This window comes from Mucor mucedo (assembly GCF_025094135.1).
Source record: "Mucor mucedo strain NRRL 3635 chromosome Unknown EV154scaffold_106, whole genome shotgun sequence".
In the NCBI taxonomy this organism is placed as follows: domain Eukaryota; kingdom Fungi; phylum Mucoromycota; class Mucoromycetes; order Mucorales; family Mucoraceae; genus Mucor; species Mucor mucedo.
Window position 1 is genome coordinate 32488 of NW_026252390.1, and position 26970 is coordinate 59457.

The 26970-nt window shown below is 35.8% G+C and overlaps 8 protein-coding genes across 8 annotated transcripts; 4 read left to right on the forward strand and 4 right to left on the reverse strand.

Annotated features, from left to right (window-relative positions):
* Positions 1-728: 728 nt before the first annotated feature.
* On the forward strand, positions 729-3062 carry EV154DRAFT_470350 (armadillo-type protein; the record flags this gene model as incomplete). Its single annotated transcript, XM_051597849.1, has 3 exons — positions 729-741; positions 797-807; positions 858-3062. The coding sequence occupies 3 exons, from the start codon at positions 732-734 to the stop codon at positions 2994-2996; spliced, it is 2160 nt and encodes a 719-aa protein (XP_051453851.1). The 3' UTR covers positions 2997-3062.
* On the reverse strand, positions 2985-4288 carry EV154DRAFT_520998 (alpha/beta hydrolase fold-domain-containing protein). Its single transcript, XM_051602864.1, has 5 exons — positions 3938-4288; positions 3827-3884; positions 3569-3773; positions 3239-3514; positions 2985-3180 (listed from the first exon to the last, which is right to left on the reverse strand). The coding sequence occupies exons 1-5, from the start codon at positions 4183-4185 to the stop codon at positions 3008-3010; spliced, it is 960 nt and encodes a 319-aa protein (XP_051453852.1). The 5' UTR covers positions 4186-4288; the 3' UTR covers positions 2985-3007.
* Positions 4289-6063: 1775 nt separating this feature from the next.
* Positions 6064-8176, forward strand: EV154DRAFT_554598 (Metalloenzyme, LuxS/M16 peptidase-like protein). Its single transcript, XM_051605207.1, has 3 exons — positions 6064-6289; positions 6353-6568; positions 6627-8176. Exons 1-3 carry the CDS (start codon positions 6182-6184, stop codon positions 7971-7973), a joined length of 1671 nt encoding a protein of 556 aa, XP_051453853.1. The 5' UTR covers positions 6064-6181; the 3' UTR covers positions 7974-8176.
* A 1892-nt stretch (positions 8177-10068) lies between these two features.
* Positions 10069-11356, forward strand: EV154DRAFT_605578 (kinase-like domain-containing protein). Its single transcript, XM_051607481.1, has 2 exons — positions 10069-10624; positions 10685-11356. The coding sequence occupies exons 1-2, from the start codon at positions 10099-10101 to the stop codon at positions 11266-11268; spliced, it is 1110 nt and encodes a 369-aa protein (XP_051453854.1). The 5' UTR covers positions 10069-10098; the 3' UTR covers positions 11269-11356.
* Positions 11357-13108: 1752 nt separating this feature from the next.
* On the reverse strand, positions 13109-17083 carry EV154DRAFT_605579 (Nup133 N terminal like-domain-containing protein). Its single transcript, XM_051607482.1, has 11 exons — positions 16923-17083; positions 16753-16857; positions 16592-16688; positions 16463-16533; positions 16185-16402; positions 15958-16128; positions 14887-15902; positions 14721-14822; positions 14464-14658; positions 14186-14399; positions 13109-14127 (listed from the first exon to the last, which is right to left on the reverse strand). The coding sequence occupies exons 1-11, from the start codon at positions 17056-17058 to the stop codon at positions 13186-13188; spliced, it is 3267 nt and encodes a 1088-aa protein (XP_051453855.1). The 5' UTR covers positions 17059-17083; the 3' UTR covers positions 13109-13185.
* Positions 17084-17344: 261 nt separating this feature from the next.
* Positions 17345-18957, reverse strand: EV154DRAFT_427322 (amidophosphoribosyltransferase; the record flags this gene model as incomplete). Its single annotated transcript, XM_051596352.1, has 5 exons — positions 17345-17959; positions 18020-18479; positions 18553-18689; positions 18745-18830; positions 18891-18957. The coding sequence occupies 5 exons, from the start codon at positions 18955-18957 to the stop codon at positions 17345-17347; spliced, it is 1365 nt and encodes a 454-aa protein (XP_051453856.1).
* Positions 18958-22349: 3392 nt separating this feature from the next.
* Positions 22350-23981, forward strand: EV154DRAFT_539710 (general substrate transporter; the record flags this gene model as incomplete). The annotated part of the gene is made up of 5 exons (XM_051604367.1): positions 22350-22479; positions 22535-22654; positions 22710-23203; positions 23257-23829; positions 23883-23981. The coding sequence occupies 5 exons, from the start codon at positions 22350-22352 to the stop codon at positions 23979-23981; spliced, it is 1416 nt and encodes a 471-aa protein (XP_051453857.1).
* A 389-nt stretch (positions 23982-24370) lies between these two features.
* On the reverse strand, positions 24371-25973 carry EV154DRAFT_470367 (Xanthine/uracil/vitamin C permease; the record flags this gene model as incomplete). The annotated part of the gene is made up of 6 exons (XM_051597850.1): positions 25928-25973; positions 25520-25783; positions 25306-25465; positions 24882-25239; positions 24629-24827; positions 24371-24567 (listed from the first exon to the last, which is right to left on the reverse strand). The coding sequence occupies exons 1-6, from the start codon at positions 25950-25952 to the stop codon at positions 24371-24373; spliced, it is 1203 nt and encodes a 400-aa protein (XP_051453858.1). The 5' UTR covers positions 25953-25973.
* Between the last annotated feature and the right edge of the window lie 997 nt (positions 25974-26970).

The window sequence follows — 26970 nt, forward strand, 5'->3', positions numbered from 1 at the left end:
AATGAGTACATGTTTACAATTTCCTTCATTCGCTCAACTAGCATATTCGTCAATTTCAATTCAACATAAAAAATAAAAAATAAAAAATCTTACTGTAATTGCTCAAAAAACAGGTTTTGAAAATAGGCACTTTTACAGATGACCCATCATTTAAGGCACAGATCTCCGATAATTGACTTTCCATTTTATTGTACTGCTTGCCCTATTGTCATTTCCGTGTGGTTAGATGTGTATTCTCTTTCCATGTCAATTATGAGTTGTACCATTTTCTCGACAAGGTCGCATAAATTGCGATTTTGCTTTTCAATCAAGACTTGAATCTTTGAATCGAACTTTTGGATAAGATTTGGAAACTCAAGTGTTAGTGCTGGGTGCCAATACTGAGCCTCGTCAACATATCTAACCGATGTTAGATCATCTAAAGATAGATCTATATTTTTCTACAATTAAAAATACATTACTTGGATTGGATCACCGTGTTGGTTAATGTATTGGCGTGTGGAAACGCATGTGAATTAATCTCTTGCCAGGTCTCTCTTGCTCTCTTGAAATCTTCAATGATTGAAGTCAGACGTCTCTGAACAGTTCCTAAATTATGTGCCATATCGCGAAAAGAGACCAAAAAAAAAAAAAAAAAAAAAAAAAAAAAAAAAAAAAAAAAAAAAAAAAAAACTCCTTTTAAAAAGCCTTGACAAGCGGAGTCGTTTATACTCCTCTTTCTTTCTTTCATCATGGCTTCAGGTACATTGCAGTTCAACAAGCACACAACTATTCTCTAAATTTTCTTTCCAATTAGAAACGACAGAGGTATGCTATTTTACTGCTACTAGCTTTCTCAGAATTAACCCTTTTCGTAGAATTTGGAAAATAAAATCATTGAATTGACAAAGCAATTAGAAATTGCTGAAGAAGCCGCTAAAGCCTCACTTTTACTTGAACGAGCTAATGTGTATGAAAAATTAAAGTTAACCGAGAAAGCCTCGCAAGATGCTCGTGTTGCCTTACAACGCGATGCCTCATTAGAACTCCAGGTCAAAGAACTGCTCTTGCGTCTTCAACCTTCCATCAAACCTCAAGACCCTCGAGTAGTTTCTTTCCAAGAACATCTATCGAAACTCGACACAACTGACATTTCGCACGTCCGATCCTTTGTAAGCTCCAAGGATTTTGTACTTGTTTTAACAGCCTGTGGCACAGAAGACACACCACCCCGCGTCAAGAGTCTGGCATTCATGATTTTGACCAAACTTTTCAATCCTTCCGCCACCGAAAAATACCCCTTTACTTACATAATCGAACAATGTGCCGCTTGTTTTTCCGCTTGTATGGACCAAGGTAAAAACGAAGCTAAACTACTGGCCTATAATACATTGATTGCAATTTTCCAAACCAGCATGACGGTGGGTTCCGCGATATTGTGCCAGGAAGGCACTGTCGAGGAAATGATGGACGTGGTTGAATTTGAAACTGTACCTGTACAACTTGCCATTGCTCAAGTATTAACCATCGCATCTTCAGATAAATCGTGTCGTAAGGAAATTTTAAAGCATGCGGCCCAATGGTTAGTAAAGATGGCTGGTCAATCTAAGACGGATCCACAGCTGAAAGCAGCTGCAGGCACAGCATTAACAAAACTGAAGGCACAAAACGATGCTCCTTCAGATGATGCTCAGCCTACTGAAAGTCTAGAAGAAACCATGAAGAGAATGCACATCACCAATGAAAGTCTAGTCGACTCTTTACAAGAAATTATCAAGTCAAAAGCATCGGATGCGAACCTTGTTTTAAATGCCGTTGAAGGTTTGGCGTATGCCTGTCTAAAACCTGAGATTAAAGATAAATTGGGAAAGGATGCCGATTTCTTAAAATGCCTATCAACTTTGGCGCTTAGTACTACCAACAACAATGATGCCAATAGTAATCCGCTTTTATTTGGTATAGGTACTATATTTGCAAACTTGACAATGTATAGACCTGTGTTAGATGACCAACAAAAGCAAATGAAGAAATTGCGGGACTTAGCAAATGCAAAGCAGGCACCCGGTAAACCAGTCGAACAAGATGATGTTCGTGAAGACGATAAAGCCGTAGAGGATCGTATCAAACTTTGTATTCAAAATGGAGCTGCTTTGGCCTTAATGATTATAGCAAAGAACCAAAGCCCCAATCTTCGTTCTGTAGCATCACAAACCTACCTTAATCTCGTTACACCTCAATCTGTACGAGGTCAGTTACTCCAGCAAGGCATCGTCAAGGCTCTTTTACCTTTGTCCCGCACCGACATTGTTGCATCACAAGCACTTGCTAAATTAGCAATCACCGCGGATCCACGTATCGCATTTCAAGGTGACACCATTTTGGATCTTGTTAGGCCCTTTTTAGAATTATGCAAAGATACGACCCAACTTAGACAATTTGAAGGTCTCATGTCCTTAACCAATTTAGCTTCAGTAGATGACCGAGTGCGTTTATTGATCGAAAATGCGGATGGAATGACCATTTTTGAAAATCTACAGTTGTCCAATAATGAGTTGGTTCAAAGAGCCGCTACAGAAATGGTGTGTAATATGACATTTTGTGAGCCCGTGTTTGATCGATACAGTGATCCCAAAGTGTCACAAAACAGAATTCGGTTATTAATGATTTTATCGGATGGTGAAGATCCCGCCACAAGAAAGGCTGCATCCGGTGCATTGGCTATCCTAGCTAACAGTCCCAACACATGCGAAATGATACTCAAAGTAGATAAATGTTATGAAAGAATAGCGAGATGGTTAGATCCTGAAGAAACTGTCGATGTACAACACCGTGGTATTGAGGTGATTCGCTGTTTAATTCAATATTCGAAGGATGTTGTTGGTACACTAGTCAAGGAACAAAATGTTGATAAAAAGTTAGTAGATCTGGTAAAAACTTGCAAAGTGCAAGTTGTGCGTTCCGCTGCAATGGAAGTGCTCAAATTATTCGTGGAGAATGGAGTTCAATTAAAAGCTTAAAATAAACCATTTTATTTCTGTTTAAAGAGTCTACGAAGTGTAGCAGTGGTTATATCAATAACTTGGAGAGACTCAGTAGAGTGAAGAGATGTCAAAGACATAAATCCATGGAGTACTCCTTGGACACGAAATGAAGTGACAGGAACCTGTGCTTCCATCAACTGTCGAACAAATGCTTCTCCCTCTATAAGAAACAAAGGTTAGCTAAATCCCATATTTGTGTCTTCATTTTCTTGTATTACCATCACGAAGTGGGTCTGCTTCGGCTGTTATTACCAAAGCTGGAGGTAGGCCTATTAAATCTTGTACAGATGCATTTGAGCAGAGTGCAATCATATCATGCTGATCATTTTCATCCCTTAGATAGGAGCCCCAATAGAGTTTCATAAGATCACTTTCCAATAAGTAACCTTTCCCGAACAACTGTCGTGACTCAGAACTACCTATATAATCTGTTACGGGATAATACAAAATCTGAAACTTGATTTTATTTTCCAAATGTCTTCGCTTTTCTAGCACTAGAATTTTTTTTTAAATTTGATAGAAATTAATCTTTGATGCTTTTTACTTACGTGTAATAGATATAGTGAAGCACGCGCCTGCAGAATCACCACCAACAGCGACACGCGTAGGATCTACGCGCAAAAGCTTGGCATGTTGTGCTGTAGTGACTCTTTCAACAACAGAGTAGCATTCCTCAACAGCCACAGGATATTTCACTTCCGGACTCAACGAGTAATAAACATAAAATACAGCACAATGAGCTTCGGCCGCAATCTATTATCAAATCAGTACGATAAAATCCAGTAAACTACTATCTAGGGCTTTACCTTGCTGACTAAAAATGGATGTGCACCTTGACCTTCCAAGCAAAACCCACCACCATGTCTATTGAAACAAATATTAATAAACGCACTATTAAAGTGCAAAAAACAACTCACAAAAAAACCACAGCAGGAAGTACTTCATCAGCATTAATAGATGCAGGGCGATAAACATCTACTTGAATCAAGTGATTGTCCGTTCGACAAGGAATTTGAATACGTTCAATTGTGACGTCGGGACTAGGCACATCCAAAATTTGATCAGGTTGACGCAAATCTTCCACTGATACAGTGCTGAAGTCAATTTTAGGGAGGGTAGATAAAAAGGCAGCCGAAATAGGATGTAATTTGACAGAAGAAGACATGATAATTTATTTTTTCTGTCCACTGTATATTGCTACTTTTATACTTTTTGAAGATTACTAATACAATGCTTATAAATAAATATGATATTTATACTTCATGGCTGTGTGATTGTATGTAATGCTCATGACGCTTTAGGGCATATAACAGAGGTTTAGTTAGCTAAGCCAGCGTCTTTTTAACTATCTTTAGCTACCTTTGGATTAAGAAGTGTATATTTGGAAAATAAGCGTGTGAAAGTCTTAATAATCAATAAATACGGCTAAATTATTGTGAATCAGCCCGTGCAGTGTTGGTGAAAATAACTCTCTCAACCCAATTATGCGTTTGACGTGCATGCAATGATAATACATAAACATAGATGACAATTATAATCCCAATCGAAAGCGTAAGCAGCCATTTAAATTAAATACGCATTTTTTTAGGAGAACTGTTAAGTTAATTTTTTATAAGAAATTGTACCGGGTAACCGAACGGATGTATGTCCGATCATTGGTGGGATATACGAAATACCTAAATCTGGATCGATAGACTATTAGTTTTTAGGTTTACAGGATAATTTCCATTATAGAAAACACCCTCTATCTTTTAAAGATGAAACTGTATCAGTGAAGTACATTTTCTTAAGCTCATGTATGTATGTTCTTGGGGGTAGTAAACAACTTGTTCCGTTTCACCTTACAAAATGAAGTATCATGAAGTCCAAAATCCTTTAAATAAAGCAATTTTCAACAATTAGTACCGAAAGTCTGAATAAATTACGCAATATTTAGTTGTGAATAAGATTGATAAAAATAGACGCCTTGACCTACGCTATAAATTCGGAGGTCTTCCAGAAGACCCTTCCTCTCCAAAGCAACTTACATGGCTCTCCTCTTGTCTTTTACAACTTCGTAGCTAATTTGATTTCTTACCTGCTTCGTTGACACCCAACCAGACTTTAATTCGGCCTACTTTTGTTTATCACGGATGTGTGTAACAAGTCTTCCACCTTTGTTGGGAAGACAAGGCTTAGCACCGACGATCATTATTATTCATTTTTTAATCCTAAGATACAAGGATGAATAAGCAAAACAACATAACATGGAATCGAATGGAATCTCTGAGCCCAAACAATGGCTTTACTGGTACAGCTTCATGCCTAAAAATTGGGGGGAGGGAGTGTTTTGTATAATGGACATTATCCCGTAGACCTGAAAACTAGTAGTTTATCGATCCAGATTTAGGTGGAAATGGGTGGTATTTCGTATATCCCACCAATGACCGGACATAAATCCGTTCGGTTACCCGGAACACCGGGATGGGTGGGATATACACTATTTTCATTTTTTATATTGTAGTTACCAATGCAATATAAACCCACTTGCAATTTTAATATCAATTAAATCTGTTAATAGTTTGGGTAATATACATGCCATGAAATCTCTAAGAACTCTGATTCCATATTAGGGTCATAAAAAAGTCAAGCCAGCAGATTCAATTTATCAAATATAAGAGTCTGGTTACATCTATTGTTAAAGCGTTTTTTTTTCTTTTTTTTTTACAAACTTATAGGAGCATTACTAGGATATTTCTTTTAGATAGTGTATAACTAGCTCCAATTTTCTACCCAATATAGTTGTTTAATAATACTACAACGTGAAGCAGCTAATTCTCATTTCAAACGCGAAGGGCGAGAGTAACCTAATGCTAATATCACTATGTAAAATACATTGGGAATGTCCATGGTGACTGTCATCAATAGTCTTACCCTATTTCTACTAGATTTTACATAAAGTAAGACTATATATAATAATTTTTTATAACTCAAGTTTCCACGTTAAACGAAAGAGAAAATGTCTTAACAGGCATTTGGAACCACCGCTAATACAATAATCCGCCAATCAGTTAAGGGAGTAAAACGTCATGCGTGACTCTTGTTTGGCCACCCCTCTTTAGAAAGCCCATAATTGCCACAAGTTTATTTTTGGCCCTGCCCTTTATTTTGTTATATTAACAATGACCTCTCGTCTTTTAAACTCTGTTTCCAGAGCAAAACCTCTCTCTAAAAATGCTATAACACCAATTATCAAACGTGCTGAATCTACTGTTCCTTATAATGCAAAGGTATTTTCTTTTTTTTTCTAAAGAAACTCGAAAAAAGAAAAAAGGTTAACGTTTTGACATTAGAATTTTACCAATGGATTTCCTACAATTGTTCAAGAATATTCAAAGGCGTCTACAGGACTTTGCAAAATTACAACACTTCCTAATGGCATTCGTGTAGCCTCAGAAAATACGCCTGGCCATTTCAGCGCAGTTGGTGTTTATGTTGATGCTGGTAGTCGATATGAAACCGCTGCTACCCGAGGCGTTAGTCATATTTTAGACAGATTAGCCTTTAAAGTGAGTTAATAAAGTATATTAAATAGACAGGATGTCACTGACATGAATTTTATTGTAGGGTACAAAAAACCGTTCAGCTGACCAAGTTGTAGCCGAATTAGAATCCTTAGGCGGAAACATTATGTGTTCTTCCTCTCGTGAATCCATCATGTATCAATCAGCAATTTTCTCTCAAGATTTAAGCAGAGTCTTATCACTTTTTTCAGACGTAATTTGTCATCCCATCATCAACAAGGACGAAGTTGAGGAACAACGCCAGACAGCACTATATGAAATTGACGAAATCTGGTCGAAACCAGAAATGATTCTTCCAGAAATTTTACACACAGTTGCCTATGAGGGGAATACACTTGGTAACCCGTTGTTATGTCCCCCCGAAAATTTAGAATCCATGACACCTGAATTAATTCAAAATTATATGAAGACTTGGTATAGACCCGAACGTATGGTTATTTCCGCTTGCGGTGCTGAACATGAGCAAGTAGTAGATTTAGCCCTCAAATATTTCGGTGATGTTCCTAAATCTACCGAGAATTTGGACTCTGTGATGACCCATATAGAAGCCTTGAAGAAACAAGCCGAACAAGCTAGAAACGTTTCCGAAAACCACGGTAGCAGGGGTAATTCATTTGTAAAGTCTCTCTTCAAAACAAATCAAAATCATCAAAAGGCTATGACTCCATTTGAAATCGCTACACAACCCGCACGTTATACTGGTGGCAACAGTTTTATGGAAACTGGACCCGAGAGTCCTTTAACTCATGTCTATGTTGCATTTGAAGGTCTTTCTATTGATGATCCTGACATTTATGCTCTTACAACCCTTCAAATTTTGTTGGGTGGCGGTGGGTCCTTCTCTGCCGGTGGACCTGGTAAGGGAATGTATTCTCGTCTTTTCACAAATGTTTTGAATCAACATTATTGGGTTGAATCCTGTCAAGCATTTAATCATTGTTACACGGACTCTGGTCTCTTTGGTATCGCCGGTTCTTGTCAACCTGAATACGCCAATGCGCTTGTGCAAGTCATTTGTCGTGAGTTAGATATCGTAGCCAGAGGTGACGTAGGTAAACTTAGTGTGTCTCAAGTGGAATTAAACCGTGCGAAGAACCAGTTAAAGAGTTCTCTTTTAATGAATCTTGAAAGTCGTATGGTCCAATTGGAGGACCTCGGTAGACAAATCCAAGTCCATGGTAAAAAGACTGGTATCGATGAAATGTTGGCCAATATTGATAAGGTAGATGTGGAAGAATTAAGACGTGTTGCCAGTCGTGTTGTACGTGGTGCTGTAAGTGTTTCTAGTGGAGGTTCTGGTAAGGCTACCGTTGTTGTTCAAGGCAACCTTCAAGGTTTGGGTGATGTCAACAAGACCATTGATCAATTCGGTTTGGGCAGTGGCAACTAAGCAGACGGACCAAGAAACAAGTTAAATCCAGTCTTGTCTATTTGTTTTTTCTTATTTCCTTGCCATACATTTTCTTTTTTTATTATTATTATTTTTTATAACCCTCCCCCTCCCCCCTCTCTCCTGTGTACAAAACTCCATGACCTTTAGAAAAATTAAAATGTTTAATAAAACTTGTCGAAATTTTATAGATTGAATGTGATTCTGATCGTATATAACCAGTGGTAATTAAAATGATGACCTTTATGCAATGGCACCAATGTGTGTTCGAAGCCTTTGGAATTCCAGTACTCGCTTCTTCAAAAAACATCTAGCATTGTTGTTTTAAATAACAACAAATAAAATTAAGCATGTGGCGGAACGAACATAATTTGTTTATGTTTTATACTAAGACTTTACATGCTGTCACACAAGTCCTTAGTAAAAGCAATCATGTAATTAGAGTAACATAATTGTAAGAGAAACAACAACGAATATATAGTTAGTAGGTGCACAGAGAGGCTATGATTTCTAATCCGAACATTACTCTAAAAAAATATGCTTACCTGTGCAATGTTACTCCTTTACAAACACAAATTGTACGACCAGCATATATGCGTACGTTTCTAAGCATATCGAAATGGGAAGCTTTTATGAAGAGAAGTAAGCTGTTTCGATAAAAGGGAGATACATATAGTACCTTGAAGAAATTTCGGCATGTCGATGGGTATAGTTGGATTTCCTCCTGAATTTTGCTTTACAAATCGTCAATATTTATATCAAATAACATGCAGTTATTTCAAGCTTAACCGCGAGATTCTGCGCTCTGTCCTTATGATACCATAAAAACAAAATTGAAACTTTTTCACATTATTAGTGGAACAGGCAATTGGTGTTGGGTACTTTTTCATAGAAGAATTGTGGAAAACGGGGTTTGGTAAACTTATGTCATTTCCAAACAATTACTTCATATTAAGGTATAAGATATACCAGAATAAATTTCAGCATTATATTCTATATAATAGTAATATACAAACTTACTTCCACATCTCAATGGAGCCTAAAGCCTGGTATACCAAAGATATAAAAGGCAGCAACAGCTGATAATAATATTGATATAAAAAAAAAGACTTTGATGCATATAATACCAGGTTTAATAGGCTTTTAGATAAACAGGACTCTTAATATGCCACATCAAAAACCGAATAATCAAATGACATAGCAATGAACAGACATTATTATCTATACCACTTCGTTTATTATTTCTCAACCAATTGATACTAGCTAGCAAAATAACTGAAGGCCGAGTTCGTATGATAATTTTTTAACGGACGAATTCTTGCTGACAGAGTTGAATTTTTTATCAAGTTCGGATTCGACACTGGTAAAATGCGTACCTACTGTTTGGACATGCAATTATCTTACAATGTTATTTGTAACAGAAAGCTCGCAAAACAGTATATCTTAATCTGTTCGTTGCACAATTTATTCTATTTTATAACTCCCTAATCACTGTGTCTTCCAACGCGAAACACTGTATACAGCCTATGTATTAGGGAGTGGTTACACCTATTCATTATACTACAATCGAACATGAATTTAATCAAGTTTTCAAACAATAGTCACGATAATGAACCTGTGTTGGTATTACCTTTTTACGAACTTCCGACGGTTTCATCAAAATAAATAGTGATATTAACCACTAATTCGATTTGTTTGTGACACAATAAGGTGATCTGAGTCCTTTTTATATTTTTCATAAGACAAACTGTTTTGCCTCTAATTACCTCTTCCCTCGCAGTGTATTATTGTGATACAAAACTATGAGAGGCTCTAAACTATTTTTTAGTTTAGTTTAGAAGTGAGGAATGATTATAATCCTATTATTGTTGTTTGAAAAAACAAGGAGAAAAAGGAGTGATCAAAATAAGATAAGGTTAATAATGTTTGTAAGGAGGTTGGATCAGTAATAATAATAAAAAAGAAGGAGGGTCAGTACACAGACACCATTTAGAATCATATCAAACAAACGACATTGGGCACAATTCGCTGTGCGTGCATAAATAAATAAATAAATAAATAAATAAATAAAGAAAAATTTATCTTTTCTTTCCTTCTCATCTTTAACCTTTTTTTTTATTCAATAATGTTTGACCCTAAACAGTTTTTATTTACATGCATTGATAATAATTCAATTGAGCTTGTTTCCATTATTGGAACAGGCGCTTATGGCGTAGTTTATTTGGGTAGATATATTTTTACCAATCGCTATTATGCTGTCAAATGTGTCCAAGATACCTTTATTACACAAAATGAAATCAATATGCATTCAGTTTTATCCGGCCATTCAAATATACTTTCATTAGAGAAAGTAGTGAAGGAGCAGAATGCAGTTTTTATTATTATGGAGTATGCTACCCATGGAGACTTGTTTACCAGTATAACATCTCATGATATTATCGGAAAGACGAAAGTGATCCGACATTTATTTCTACAAATATTAGACGCTGTACAACATTGCCACCACAACTTAATAGCCCACCGGGATCTCAAACCCGAAAATATTTTATTATTATCAAATCATCGTGTTAAACTTGCGGATTTCGGTCTCACCACCAGCCAATCGATTTCTACTGAATTTAACTGTGGATCATCATTTTATTTCTCTCCAGGTACAAGTTTTCTAAAGTTTGATATATTATTTATATTAACTTTGTACTCGTCATATTTAGAATGCCAAGGTTTCACATCAGATAATAACACTAGTAAACGGGTGGGTTGCTATGATACAAAGGCTAATGATGTCTGGAGTCTAGGCATCATTTTAATTAACCTCGTGTCCGGTCGTAATCCATGGAAACAAGCAAACTTGGAGGATTCAGCCTTTGCTGCCTATGTCAAACAACCCCGCAAATTCTTCCGAACGATTCTTCCCGGCATTTCAAAATCATTAGATCGTATTTTAATACGCATCTTTTGCCTAGATCCAGCAAAAAGAATCACCTTAGCAGAATTAAGAAATATGATTTTGGTCTGTCGTTCATTTACAACAGCAAAACCTGCACCTTTGACTGTCAAAAATCTTACTCCACCCTCTTCTCAACTTGAATGTACGAAGTCCTTCGAAAGCACCGTCATGGCTTACATTGGTGATTATATCGATGATGAGCCAATTTATTGCACGCAAAACTTTTCCGGTAGCTCGTCCATCACAGCCGAAGATAACCCACCCACCCCACGTAATGGCAGTCCTATTTTAGAGCCACAACCAAAAAAGCAGCTACACCATTTTAATTATGAACACACTCTTTTATGAATATTATACCAACATACAAACATTAGACATATTACAAGCAACATTTAATAATAAATTTACTAATACTAAAAACCCCCATATACATTTATGAATAAGGATACAAAATTCTGCGCCTTTCTGCGCCCTTTCTCTATGAAATTGACAATGACCATTTTATCCCAATTCTAAGGGGGTTGCTGCCAGAAAAGATCATCCAAATTATAAATAAATCATGCATATAAAAACGGGTCCAAACACGTGGATCGTTGGAATAATTGATGAATTCCACGTTATTAAGGATCCACTATTCAGAAAAAAATATGTCGCATGGTTTATATTTACTAGCTTCCCGTCTTTTTTTTCTTTCTTTTTTAGCTAGAAGTTAACAAGGGGCTTGTATGTACTAAAAGGCTGAAAAATAATAAAAATAGGAATCTTTTTCATGTGTTAAGTCTACGCTTAATTACCTTGCATAAACACACTGATTGGTTTCTGTCAAAAAAAGAAATCTTTGTAAGCGCATATCTTTATGGTTTAAGCCAATTACCGCATTTTTATGGCCTTGAATCATGTAAACTATTTTATTAGTCTACAACCAATTTCTATTAGTTAAAAATAATACTGCCTTTTACTTACATGATTGGGAGATTTCACGAGCTAGAATACTCTCTTTTGTAAATAGCCGTCATTAGAATCAAGGCAAGGATATACGTTTTTCGAAAATCTTAATTAGTGTTAATCAACATCATATACATATGAACTAGCATAAATAAAAGACAGGACACATACATACAACATGTGTGCTGTTAAAATTAAAAAATGAGTGTAGGAGATCTCTTAAAACTCGAAGGTTTATGAAGATGATTAATGACTCCTCAGTTCAGATAATGCTTTAAACAATGACATAATAATTTCAGAAAGTTATGTATATTATTAGCCTGTTAATGTATTTTTTATATAAAAAAGAAACGACAATTCTCATTTATGATTAAAACAATACATGAATGAATTTAGTAAATATACACATTTTATTAAAATGACAAGGCCTAGATGTATGAAATTTCTCGGTTAAAAGTACATATCCTATGCTGATATGCAGAAGGAAAATGTCACACGGAGAAAGCCAAATAATCGGCTCAAACAAAGATAATTCGTATACATTCTTATAAATGCTGCAGGTACCAAATTTCTATCTCGCACATGTAGTTTCAGGTGCGTACTTATATTAGCCCAATCAAAAACACTATTAAACAGATGTGATTTCATATTGAACACTCACATGTTAGAAATAACTTCCGCAGTAAATAGTTGTTATCATATTTAATGCGTAGTAATCCATTGGACTTATTACGGCGCCTGACGTTAATATAAACCGACCAATTCTAACATGTCTAATTCGCGTAGTATAGGGGGTGTTTTATAATCCGTGTAACTTGCCAATCTTACATTAATTGTGTTTTCCCCTTTTTGTTACGGATAAATACTATAATCAATAATTCCGGAGTCCTCAAAACATGGAGTGTTAGAAGCTTTCAGAAATAGACTATTAATGGATGGTCCCTAATCTATAACTCCATTAATCTCAGTGCATGTAATTGCTTTCAATTGTTTGGTAATGGAGTGACAGAAAATGTAAATGTAAAAGTTAGTACATGTATCATTTTTGTTTTACAAAAAAAAAAATCGCTTAAAATGCTCTAATTGTTTTATAGACAACCCTAGATCATGTATTAAATGCCGTTAAAGAGAAGTCAAACATGCTTTCAATCTTTTCTAGAAATATGTATTTAAAATAAAAAGGTATCAATGCCTTTTCTTCTATCTCGATTTCCATAGTGGATCTAGTCAGAATACTATGGTTGCAGTAAATAATAAAAACAAGCTATTAAACATTTTATTGTATTGATATGTGGAATGATATTTCGGGATTTTTCCCAACTAGATATTTTGTGACAAATGGATGGATAACACATGGAAATTTGATATGCAATCCTTTAGATCATTTTCACTTAATAACATCTTATCTAAATTATCGGCCGTCACTTGTGCTTCTACATCGTCGGTGCTTCTCAAAATATCCTGGACGCGTTTTTGAAGTTGACTGTTTTTAATATTTTTCTCGAGTTCTTGACGGAATAAGGCAACATCCCCTGGCGAGACTGTGTTATCTTCGTAGGTTACTTGGATATTGATACCCGCCAATGCCAAGAATTCGACACGTCGAGAAAGCGAAATGCTCGGCGACTCAGAAAAAGCCAATAAGCGCAAGTACACTGCTGCTTTAAAGTACTGACCATGACTTCTATAATATTTCCATAAGAATTCCCAAGAGCTTACATCATCTTTAACGTATTCTTTAAAGTAGGGAACCAAAAAGGGTGTATCGATAATCAATAACTCGTCTCTCAGGTTGTTCTCGATAAACCATGAGTAAAGTCTGAAATGAAATATCGCATCTTTACTTTCTAAAGCCGCATCGGTAACCATTCTGGAATATACATTGGGGTCGCCTATAGGTGAACGGCCGGCTGGTAAAGGTTGATATTTAAGACGATGAGCATCGCTAAGAGCTTCGAGAGCAAAATCGTATGCGGATAGACGTGCTTTGTATAAATTGCTTTGAAGTTCATTGGATTTTTGTGGCGATTCGAATGCTACAAGTGCAAGGTTGTCTGGATCTAACATCTGTGCACGGGAAAGTGATAATTGGACTACGCCTATATGGAACGCAAAACGTACATATACTTGACATATAGCTTTCAACTTGTCTTCGGGGATGCTGCTAGCTGCCTTGCTGAAGTGCTTCAACGATTCCTTTATAGAAAACATTCTGTCGTATTCTGTCTCTGCGCATATGGAACGTCCTAGGTGTTCCATACCCTATTGCAACACGTGTAAGAATACGTACTATGTAATACGTGATACTACGTCTTTTTACCTGAAAGAATAAAATATCATTGGCCCCGAAGTAAGAACTGCATCGTCTTTGTAATTCATGGCTGACTACATTGAAGCTAGCATGCGATCCAGGAGCACCATATTTTCCGATAATCGCGACTACCAGGTCACTAGCTAGACCTCTGCCTTCAGATGTAGTGAGAATTGTTTTAATATCGAGATCAAACAAGGCTTGAAGATTATCAGCCGGTGTACTAGGAAATAAAGAAGAAGAAAAAAATTAGTTTTGTGTTTATGGTCTTTAGCGTGCTTACATACTCTTTTGTTATAATAGTTTCCAAGTAAGAATCTAAAAGAAACTCAACAAAAAATACAACATCAATGCATTGTGCTAACAACAGGTATAATTCATGGACAGATTTTTGTTCGGCTAAATCTAATTCAAGTTGTGTACGATCTGTAGCTTGAAATTTGGGATCGGAAATATTGGCGCTATCATGGAACTTCGAGTTTCTGTTTAAATCGAAAAATTAGGCATATTCAAACTCGTGTAAATGTAAACAAATGAAACTTACTTATCCATAAATGCCTTCAATCTTTGCAAGTTAGCCCTGGAATCATACAAGGTGGTCTGTGCTTGAGCAAAGCGCACTCTAGACTGGGGGTTTGTAGGATCACTGAGCAAAAAATAAACATTTAGAATCGTAAAACAAATTATATCCTTAAAGACCAGAAACTTACCAGTTAACGAACACTTTCAAGTTCCAAATAGGCGCAATCATACGTGAAAAGTATAAAAGAAATCCATCGTGTCTCCCACTAAAAGTAACACCTGTACTTCCCATAATTTGGCCTAGATGGTTCCCAACTGCTTGCATAGTATTGATAGTGGTAGGGGCACCTCCATATTCGAAAAACACAGTTGTAGCCTTTGCCACAGTGCTTTGGACTTCGGTGTTACAGATCACTGAAAGACACATAGCACATGATTCGGTTTTACCATACCTCTCAAAGAACGCTTGGTAATCTTTTTGCTCATCCATAGGTAATCTTCCTGATTTATCCAAAGTTTTTAGCAGTACGTCTACAGGTCTTAACTTGCTATAAAACACAAGGTCCTCAGTTGTCATGGCTATAAATTGTCTGGCTGGTTGAGACAGCTGCTGTGCAATCTCTTTCATGGGGTGTTTCCCACGCATCTCTGGCTTCGTTTCGGTGATCTCCCAAGCTTTTGAACGAGGTATGACCGTATCGAAAGTTTCGACATAGACGGGTCGGTTGGGAACTGCGCTAATAAGTGGATAACTGGATGGCTGTGAAGGAGGGGTAATACTGGGTGCTACACTAGTAACAGTGATCATATCACGGGCTTCGTCTATATGGTTAACACTTAAACAAATTCCACAGTCATAATAGGTTTTGCGAAGTCTGAGAGGTGCAGTCAAAACATCAGCAGGAGGAGGAAGACGAACGTGTCCCAACTCTAAAGCATTTGGAACATATGAGGAAGGAGTGATAGTATTTCTGAAGCCATCTTTATAAAGACTAAAGTACAGCCTAAATCCAGCCGATGTCATAACCATGAGGTGAATTCGCTTCGATTCTGCTTCGGAAATAACGTGGATTGATTCTAACCGGAAAGCATCGACATTATAAGATCTGGAGTACTGACGGCATATTTGTAGGGCACTTTCGACAATATTGATGTTTTTGGCAATGGATCTGTATTCGTTGCTATTATTACCCAGATGAATTGCCTGTATTAAAAAACTTTCAATAAAATACTATGACCCCACCTTTGACTCTGCCTACCTCAACAGAAGTTTCATCCATCAAATATAAAACCTTGCGTTCGTTGTCTACTGCCAATGCTTTGTTGGAAGCACGTCCCACATTACTCATAAAATGTGGAACATACTTCATATATGATGGTGTCGTTCTGCATACAATGTAACATTTGCTAGTGAATAGACTCCCGGGAGCCTACAGAAAAAAATGTCAATGGACAAATTACTGGTAATATCACGCACTACAATTACATTATAAATAAACTCGTACACATTGGCGTCATTACCAATCATAAAAATTCTACCATCATCAGTCCCTTTAATCACTCTCATTTGAATATCGTCTGCTGGCACAGTCATATCAAGAACAAAGAGCTTTAAATCATCAAGCGAGACATGCAAACCAAGAAGGATGATTTGGAGGGGAGTTGACAGTACAAGAATGTGATGAATTTTATCTCCAAAAATACCTAAATATGTGTAATTTAATTAGCATTGCCATCTTCTAACCTTCTGCAGACTTCATTTACCAGGTTTAGGTTTAATAATAGCGACACCCACAATGATTTGATCTTGGTCTTTATATTCAAAAATCTGTCTACTGTTGGATGGTAATACTGCTGAGTAATTATGCGTCTGTAAAACTGTAAGTTACTTACGGGTTTGTGTAATTCCAAATGAATAGACGATGGTCTATGGTAAGCCAAGCCCTTCCAATCTCTGGAAATAGGCCCATAAAACAGCGAAATTGTAGGCCTAAATACGTAACATCTTTAAGTAAATTGAGGAAGGAGTTTGTAGGCAAAGATAGAAACTTTACCGCCCATTTGTGTTTGAATTGATTGAGGAATTGGGACACGATGCGATTCAGAAAATTCCTCTGCCGGGCTCGAAAGAGGTTTGATGTAAGAATCCGAAGTGCCACCTATAGCGAATTTAAACGCGGTGTTTAGTCCATGTATTTGAATTGTCTATTTTTGTTTTGTTTACCGGTCAATACGTCGCCTAGATCAGGATATATCTCGTCCTGCATAATAACAGTTTCTACAGCTTTTCCAGCATTGACAAGATTCTCCATATCATTAAATTGTGGTCGAACACTATTGGGAGTAGCAGAAGCTTGCATTTTGAATATACAATTTTATATAAACAAGCAAGCAAAATAAAGGGAAACATGATTCATTTACGCGGGTTCAAGGTTAGGCACGCGCGAGATTCAAAAATATTTTGTGACATCATTTTAGAGCAGTCTTAGTTTTTTTTATTTTTTTACAAAAGATGAAGGTTTTCAATCAAAATAAGTATCGTTTTGTTAATGAAACCATGATGTAAATTCCATGATATTGTTTGGTAATAGATGATTAAAGGAACATACATTGTGTGTGTGTGAGGGAATTTGTTTTTCTATAATTTTACTTTCTGAAGCTGTTGTGCAACCCAATACTTTCATTGTCTGTGCTAATTGTCTTGTCGTCATCATTACGTTCACCTTCGATATAACTGAAGTAAGTCTCATCAACATCCTTGGTGACATATTCCCCATCGAATACGGAGGTATCAAACGTTTTAACGGAAGGGTTAAATCGACGAACGGATTCCGTAAGATCATGCAAATCTTCGTAAATGACTTTATCAGCGCCGATTTCTTTAGCGATCTGTTCATCGTCACGTCCAAAAGCAACTAATTCTTTACGGGTAGGCATGTCAATACCATAAACATTGGGGTATCTGATAGGGGGAGCACAAGAGGCGAAGTAAACCTTCTTTGCGCCTGCTTCACGAGCCATGATGATAATTTCTTTGGATGTAGTACCTCTGACGATCGAATCATCCACCAATAAAACATTCTTTCCATTGAACTCTAATGCCATTGCATTCAATTTACGACGCACGTTTTTGCGGCGAACTTGCTGACCGGGCATAATAAATGTTCTGCCGACATATCTGTTTTTGTTGAATCCTTCACGATAACTAATATTTAATTTACGGGAACATTCAAGTGCAGCCGCACGACTAGTGTCTGGAACCTAAAAATAAACGGATTGAGTAACACAAACAAATCTATTATAGCACAGTTGACACTTTACTGGAATCACAACGTCAATATCCATCTTATCACCAAACGCCTTTACCACCTGATCAGCCAATGCTTCGCCCATAGAAAGACGTGCTTTATAGACAGAAATACCATCAATAATACTATCTTGACGAGCAAAATAGACATACTCAAAAATACAAGGGGCCAAAGTTTCTTCCACGACCAATTGACGACGAGAGACTTGTTCACGAGTAATAATAATTGCTTCACCAGCCTTCACATCTTCAAAATCAGTGAAACCAAGTGCTTCTAACACAACACTTTCGGAGGCGAACATGTAATCATAACCATGAGCACTTTGTCGACGGCCAAGGATCAAAGGTCTGATACCATGAGGATCACGGAAACCAATGATACCAAAACCGGCAATCATTGCAACGCAAGCATACGCACCTTTACATTGTTGGTATAAATCTTTAATAGCAGTAAATATATCTTCCTCGTTGACTCTTAAGATTTTTTTTTTTTTTTGAAAAAATTAGATTAGATGTATGACCCATTTTAGTGTGACCTTTGATTTACCTGAATTTTCCAGTCTTTTGTAAATTGTCAGCCAAAATATTCAACAATAATTCGGAATCGGAGTCAGTATTGATGTGACGATGAGCGACTTTATCAAGAAACGTTCTTAATTCACGAGCGTTTGTCAAATTACCATTCTGTAAAAAAGCAATCATTAGACACAAGATTAATAATATGTTGTATATATCTTACATGCGCAAAAGTGATGCCGTAGGGAGAGTTCACGTAAAAAGGCTGAGCTTCAGACATAGAAGATGAACCTGCGGTAGGGTAACGAACTTTTTTACATAAAAAACGTCAGCATCTCTCAATTATTGTATATCATTTATCTTTTTTACCATGACCAACACCAAGACTGCCAACAAGATTGGCTAATTGGGTCTCGCTGAATACGTCTCTGACCATTCCATTTCCTTTGCACTGATAAAAGCGTCCTTTAGCAGCACAAGTAACAATACCTGCAGCATCCTATCTCTACTTTTAGTTACCACCACCTTCGTTGGATTGGTTATCAATTACCTGGCCACGATGTTGAAGAAGACCTAAACTTTCAAACAAGTCGGGACAAGCAGCTCCATTGCTGTCAGCTAAAATAAGGGCTGAAATTCCACACATGTTATGTTTTTTTCTAAAAAAAGGTGCGAAGGAAAGGGAAGATAAAAGATGAAAAAAAAAAAAGAAAGATGAAGAAATAGCCATGTGAGGTGTCATACCATTCTAAAGTCCGTCTGTCGAAATCCAATCAATTCTACAAAAAATGCAGATTGATGTTTAGTGCGGCTCCGTTTAGATGGCGCTTTAGAAATATGATATTTTAGGCACAAAGCCACTGAAAGCTATGCATGGCGGATATATAAAAGATAACACAGACGACATAATCAAGAGCTGTATACATTACTTGTTATAGCTGCTAAATGTGGTATGCGATATCTGTAGATCTTACTGTCTTAGTGAGACAATGCACTGCCAGTCCTTAATAATTGGGGTACCCAGTTACTTCTATTCGGCAATATACAATTTTTTTTTTTAAAAAAAAAGGCAAGCATACGCACGGTTAGATCATATTATTCAAAGTCACATTTTTATCAAGAGATGTCTGGTCAGGCTTTTGGTATTGATGTAGAAATCCGTAAAGACTTTCAATGTAATAATGACTCTTTAATTTTTCCTATCATGCTAAATTACAATAGTTCTAATAATTTTCTGTATTTCAACTCCTTTTCACCTATCTACTTAACCAATCGAGAGCCATTTTGGCATGAACAATGTACTCCTATAAGATATCCAATCCAAAGGTCGGTCGAATTATGATATTGTAGACATATGGTGCCAAGTTTATCTTGCACTTTTAGATTCGTTAAGTCCTTAACCGAGTGTGATTTTTAATTGGAGCCTTCAAGAAGCTAGTGGGTAATAAATATAATTGAAATGTTGATTTATAAAGACAAAATGCTTAGTTCAATAAAAATCAAATGAATTTCATGCTGAAAGCTTAGTTTTACCCTTAGTATCACTTTTTTATTTCTTTGTGGTTATTCCATTTTTTCCGTCGAATCAGTTGCACCGCTGATCTGGATTGAATAAAATCACTCATCTATCATTGATATGCTTATATACTATAGCTATATTCAGCTTCAGAATAATGGCACGAATGATCGAAATTGCATGAAAGCAGTAGATAAAAGCATCCTGGCGTCTAAAACAGCTTTACTTTAGCTCACCGTCTTTTATTTCCTATAAAGCGTCTTAGGATATCAATCTTAAAAATGGTTTTGAGATCTTTTATTCGTTTAACAAGGCATATTTAATCAAATAAACAAGTTACAATCAAAAGTAACTGAAACCTTAAGGGTAGAATTTGATGTACCCACTAGTTTTATTACATCATTCTGAAAACTGTTCTGGATCAGCTTTGTTTTTCAGACTCAGGAGCATGACAATGCTTGTCCATCTCATAACAAAATCATTGTAAAATTTGCTTGTTGTCAGTATCATTATAACCATTTAAAATTATTGAGTATATTCATCAGTAACAGTAACAAAACAGACTGCCCTGTAAACCCACACACACACACACATTAATCACTCTTCCAAGCCAGGTAGCAAGAGCCGATCAGCCAAAAATTAACTGATGTTGTATCATTTGTATCCTACTTTATGATGTTTTGGTGCTATATCAAGCATTTTTTATAGCAATAACATCAACCCCAATTTAGTGGTTATTCAGTACTAGCATATAAAAACCAACTAGTCGGATTGAATCACAGGAATATATGGGTGTAACATTACAAGCCGCATTAAAAAAAGATAGACAGTTAGTCAAGTTACCTTAAATAACAGAATAATGGCATCTCTGGGAAGAACTTATGCAACCCATCGTGTGATTAAACGCCTGATAAAAAAACTGCGGGGAAAGCATCTAAAAAAAAAAAAAAAAAAAAAAAAAAAAAAATGAACGGGGCGTTTTTCGTGTGCAACATGGATTCATCTTTTATTTCTTATTTTCATTTCGTGTGTATACACCAAAATTTCCCAACAAAAACATCGCGGAATATGTTATGAAAACAAACCACTGACAGTCAAGATAATGTTAAATGGACTGTCATTGGCATTTTTTTTATCCTACTGGTAGTGCACAAAAACAAAAACAAAAACATTAGCAGATGATAGATCAAATGAAGGGGAGCATTTATGCTTGTAACGAGTTTACCATGAAACAATGCTTATTTTACTTATGTTCTTAAAGGACAATTAAAATTAATCCTTTTTTTCCGAAATCATATGTCGCTTGTCTTTTTTATAGGCACTTGGGAGATTTTTTTTTTTACACACACACTTCACAAAATTCTACTTTTTCCCAGCATGAACCTATCAGGAGAAGGTATTTGACTGCGCATACGTAAGTTTTTATGCATTATTTTTTTACATATGCCACTGTGCATGATATATACGAATTTTTCAAAAGTCTCTTCAATTGACACTGAAGGTCCACCACTTTTATCAAATGATAATTTAAAAAATAAACATGCACTATTTATTGATGTTCTGTATATAAAATAATAGAAATTACAACTATTTTCTCTCACATTGGTGGGTGGGAAAACAAATGAGAATTACTGTAGTACAAGGTAGTACTTTATTTGAACAAGTTGTTAATGGCCATAATGAGAATAGACTATTGCGTCGTATGACAAAAGAAGTTTCACATAATGATGACGATCTGTAGGTTTTCAGCAAGATTGGAGAGTAACTAGGCGAAAAAATAAGTAATAAAAAAGAAGGATGGTTGGGTTGACACAATAATAAATAATTACACAAGGATTTAGTACATAGCATAATGTGGGGTTAATTCCCATTTTATAAAAAAAAAATACATCATGACACTGGAGTTTAAAAACAAAATTACTGTCATTTCGGAATTTTGGCTTTGGGAACACACTGGTTAAGGAGAATTTTTTGATTTGCTTTTACTTCATGTATCTTCTGACTTTGGTGAACACTAAATAAAAAAAAAGAAGGTACAAAAAAAAGTGTTATTCCATGTTCATGAATGTATAAAAAGATGGTTGCATTGTCCTGCATTTTTTTTTCTTTTTTTTTTTTTCTTCTATAATTTAAACTTTTTTAAATAATTATATGAAACATCTTTCATTAATCGCCACATTTGTATCTTGTATCGGTGGTTTCTTATTCGGTTATGATATTGGTACTTCAATTTATACCATATGCACAAATTAGTAGTTTACTAAATACAATTCCATTTTTTTTTTCCAGGTGTAATTTCAGGTGTCCTGGCTATGCCAACCTTTCCTATATATTTTGGAATTCAAGGTGATGCCGGTAAAATCGCAACGATGAAAGGTGACGTTGTATCTGTCTTACAAGCAGGCTGTTGTGTTGGTGCATTACTTGTCAACTTCCCTTCCGGTAATATAGATTCACACCCATCATATATTAAAAAACTCATGTTCATATGAAATAGATCGTTTTGGACGTAAGTGGTGCATTGTTTGGAGTTCAGTTATTTTCCTTGCTGGATCAGTTATGCAAGTTGTCGCTAAAAATCTCGCTACCATGATGGCTGGCCGTTTCTTTGGTGGTGGTAAGTCAAATGGTTTATTAAAGAGAATAGCTGGTTAAAAGAACTATTTCAATAGTGGGTATTGGTGCATGTTCAGCTTTAGTTCCCATGTATATTGCAGAAATTGCTCCACGTAAATTAAGAGGTAGATTGGGTACACTCTGGCAATTTTTGATTGTTTTGGGTATTATGGTCTCTTATTGGATTGATTATGCTTGTCTTCGATCCATGGCAGTCAGTGATAATCAATGGAGAGTACCTCTCGCTATTCAACTTGCCCCTGGTGTCATTCTCTGTGTTGGTATGGCTTTCTTACCCGAATCATTAAGATGGCTTGCTCTCAAAGATCGTGCTGAAGATGTCAAAATTAATTTATTAAAACTTCGTGATTTGCCTGAAGATCATCCCGAAATTATTGAAGAGCTTGAAGAAATCAATGCAGCTGCAGAATTCGAGAGAGAATCCAAATCCGGAAAATGGACAGAATTATTTAACAGATCTAATTTACATCGATTATTCATTGGTGTCATGCTTCAGATCTTTCAACAATGGACAGGAACCAACGCTATTGTAAGCAAATAATAATAATTCGTATACCCTAAGACTTAATTAATATTATATAGAACTATTATGCTCCTGAAATCTTCCATTCAATTGGTTTGGACAGCAACGAAACAGAAATTCTCGCTACTGGTGTCTATGGTATTGTCAAGGTTGCATTTGTCTTTGTTTCCTTCTTTATGGTCGACACCAAATTGGGTCGTAGACGTACACTTATGCTTGGTGCTATTATTATGATGATCTCTTTCTATGTTCTGGGTGGTATGATTTATGGTATTCAAAAAGAAAATGGCGGAAGTCTTTCATTACCAGGAGCTAAAGTTGGAGCCAAGGGATATATTGCAATGATATGTATTTATGTCTTTGCTGTTGGTTATGAGTTCTCTTGGGGACCTGTTGTATGGGTTGTCTGTTCCGAAATTTATCCTACTCGTATCCGTGCAATGGCATTATCTATCGCCACTGCCGCCAATTGGGCTATGAATGCCGCTATTGCTAAGGTTACACCTCTTATGATTGCTAAAATTACTTATGGTACCTATTTCTTTTTCGGTTCTTGTGCCGTCCTTATGGGATCATTTGCCTATTTCCTTTTACCAGAGACCAGAGGTCGCTCTTTGGAAGAAATGGACGAGGTGAGTCGTTGTTTTATATACTAAACGAACATATGCTAACTTATTATTTTTAGTTGTTCAACAAGGGACAAGTCTGGGCTTTCAAAGATACATATGTTGTTGATAAAGAACAAATTAAACGTGACGAAGAAAACGGCATTTTCAAGGACTAAATTTTATTTAACTCCCATATATCCATATTTTTTTACAAATAAAAATCACCTTTTCTTGTCATAAACTCACTGTTGCGAATACTTTATATCTATACATTAATTATATATATACATTTGCTATGTATGTATATTATAATTTAAGCTAATTATGTGCTTGATAGAAATAGGTTTAAAATCTATTGTGTATGACGATAATTGATAACGAGTTGCTTGCTAATCTTACCAAATCAATAAGTATTGCTATCAATAACTTAAATATTCTTGTATCTTTTAAAACAAAACAAAGAATAAAAGCGCATCGTTTACAGGGCATCTTACTGATTTATTTAATCTCTTCTTGCCATACAATAAAACGCTCGCTCAATCAACTGGGTTAAAAAGGTTTACGGTCAATTGCGAAATGACTGTCTGATATCAGAGAAACATTGTTTCCACTCATCAAACCCTCGTAAAAGTTGATACAGTATGATTGATAAAAAAGTAGCAACACCAATACCGTCTAATTGGAAATTACCTAGGACTAAAGGGGTTTGCATAACTGTTGCTAAAATGACAGGAACACCGCCAATAAATACATTACGGGTGTCTAAAATTAGTGATTTCTTTTAGCAACGTAGTATGGTTTAAATTTACGCGCACATAAGTACCATTAAAATCTATCTTGTTAACCACCCATATCCGAATACCCGTGATTACAATTAAGCTGTATAAAACAAGGGTAACTCCGCCTAGAACACCTGATGGAATTGATTTTACAATTGCACTGAATTTTGCAAAGAAACCTAACAGAACTGCAAAAATTGCAGCAAATAATATAACCAACGGAGAGAATACTTGAGTGACAGACTAATGTACAATTAGCAACTTCCTTAAAAACCGCGCCAATATATTTTATCATACCAACACACCAATATTTTCGGCGTACGTAGTAAATGGTATAGTACCACCTACACTAGCGATTAAACATCCAAGGGCATCACCTAAATATGCTCGCCCAATATACTTTAACATGGGAGGGCCTGTGGTAATTATAGACTGGATAGCTTTCATGTGACCCAGATTTTCGGCCAAGAATACAACTAAAATTGGCAAAACCATACCAATTGATTGGGAATCAAACTCTATTTGATAATTAATTTCTGGTGCTCGGAACCACGGGCTTGATACTATCCCAGAGTAATTAATGGATGGTCCTATGTTTTTTGATCCGCATATAGCATGAATAGCATAACCTATTATTGTACCTAACAATAGAGATCTTACAAGTAAAAAAAAAACATCAGTTCGTATATGGTAATAAAAATGTTGACTATACACGTCATACATTCTACGCATTGCATTGGTCGGCGCATAAACAGATATAAGCATGATTGAACCTGCTGTGGCAACGGACATATAAGTATCAAACGGACTAGTTGTAATTTGACCATATGATATAAAGCAAAGATGCAACCCTATGCTTGTTATAATACTACCGGTAACAACTTTATAATATTAATGATAGGAAAATTAGGCAGTCTGCCGAATAAAAAACTTACTTGGTGGCATAAAAAATTCAAGCCATTTACAGCCAAAAAATATTACAAATATTGCAACAGTGGCGTATGCAATACTAAGTATCAACAAAGCTCCCTGTACTTGGGATATATTTGAGTTTAGACCCGAGGTAGCTGTATAATTATAATTTGTAATAGATAAGATAACACTCGCAATGGAACCGGAGCAACCTAAATAGGCAGGCACTCTACCACCTGTTACAACAAAAAACACGATTGTAGACACTCCAGAAAAAAACAAGGATGCTAAACATATTCTTGATTAAAGACAACAACAACATATTGTATCATTGGCTACATACTGTTGGAATCGTAACCTAGAATTAGAGCTACACAGCCGTTTAAATATTGCGTAAAGTAATTCATTGATACTGTCGAAAATTTACGTACGAAGTATAATTACCCCGCTAAACATGGCTAAAACATGTTGAATACCGTAACCTACACAAAGTATCCAAGTAGGCCGCTCATATATTTGAACAACGCCTAGAAATTAAAATAATTCTTTAGATTATTATTTAATTTACTGTATTAACCCAATTGTAACTACCAGACTTTTGTAGTTGGTAACGTGGAAAATAATTTTTTAGTCTGTATATTGTATTATCCTTCCATCCTTGACCCGTATTTGACTGCTGAAACGTAAAATATGGCTGCTGGACATTTTCTATCGACTTGGTATGTATAGTCTTGGTTTCATTTGGGAGGTCAATTTCAATCGAAGATGAGTGCCTGCTGATATTCATCAAGTAAATAATAAGACTAACAGTGAAAAAAAAAACGATGTAAAAAACAAAAGAGTATCTTGACTTCAAACTTTTAAATTTTCATTCTTTATTGCTCTCCTTAAATTTTTCACACTGCATGTCTCTCCTGCAGCGTAGTTGCTTAAAATTCCAACGCTGTAGATCACAATATGAACTAAGGTAGCTGATCAATTGTTTGATTAATTATTGTTATTTAAAAATCAGAATGACAAAAAAATATACTACTCGAAAAAAACACCTCTTAAAAACTGGAGAAGAATTCGCTGACTTACAAATTTAAAAGCATTGTCTTTTGAATTGATGTTTAAAAGACTCTGTTTACTTAAATTTATTATTAATGCATTATTATCAGGGCTTAAACCTTTAAACAATTTTAACTTGTGTTCTACATTTGATGCAGCGATCATATACAGTCATGTAGTTACTAGCCATTATGAGTTTAACACCCACCCATCAATAAGATTATCTACACTCAATAAAAGTTGGTCAAGTTATTCAGGAGTCATAAATCTTTGATTTTACAAAAGCCATAAGAGGATATGTCACAGGTGTAAGTATCAGGTTGTGTTTCACTACTAATAAGTAAATGTTTACGAGAATACACATAATGGCATGAAGCCATTAAAAAGTTATTACAATAAAATGCTAATTTAATTCAACATAGAT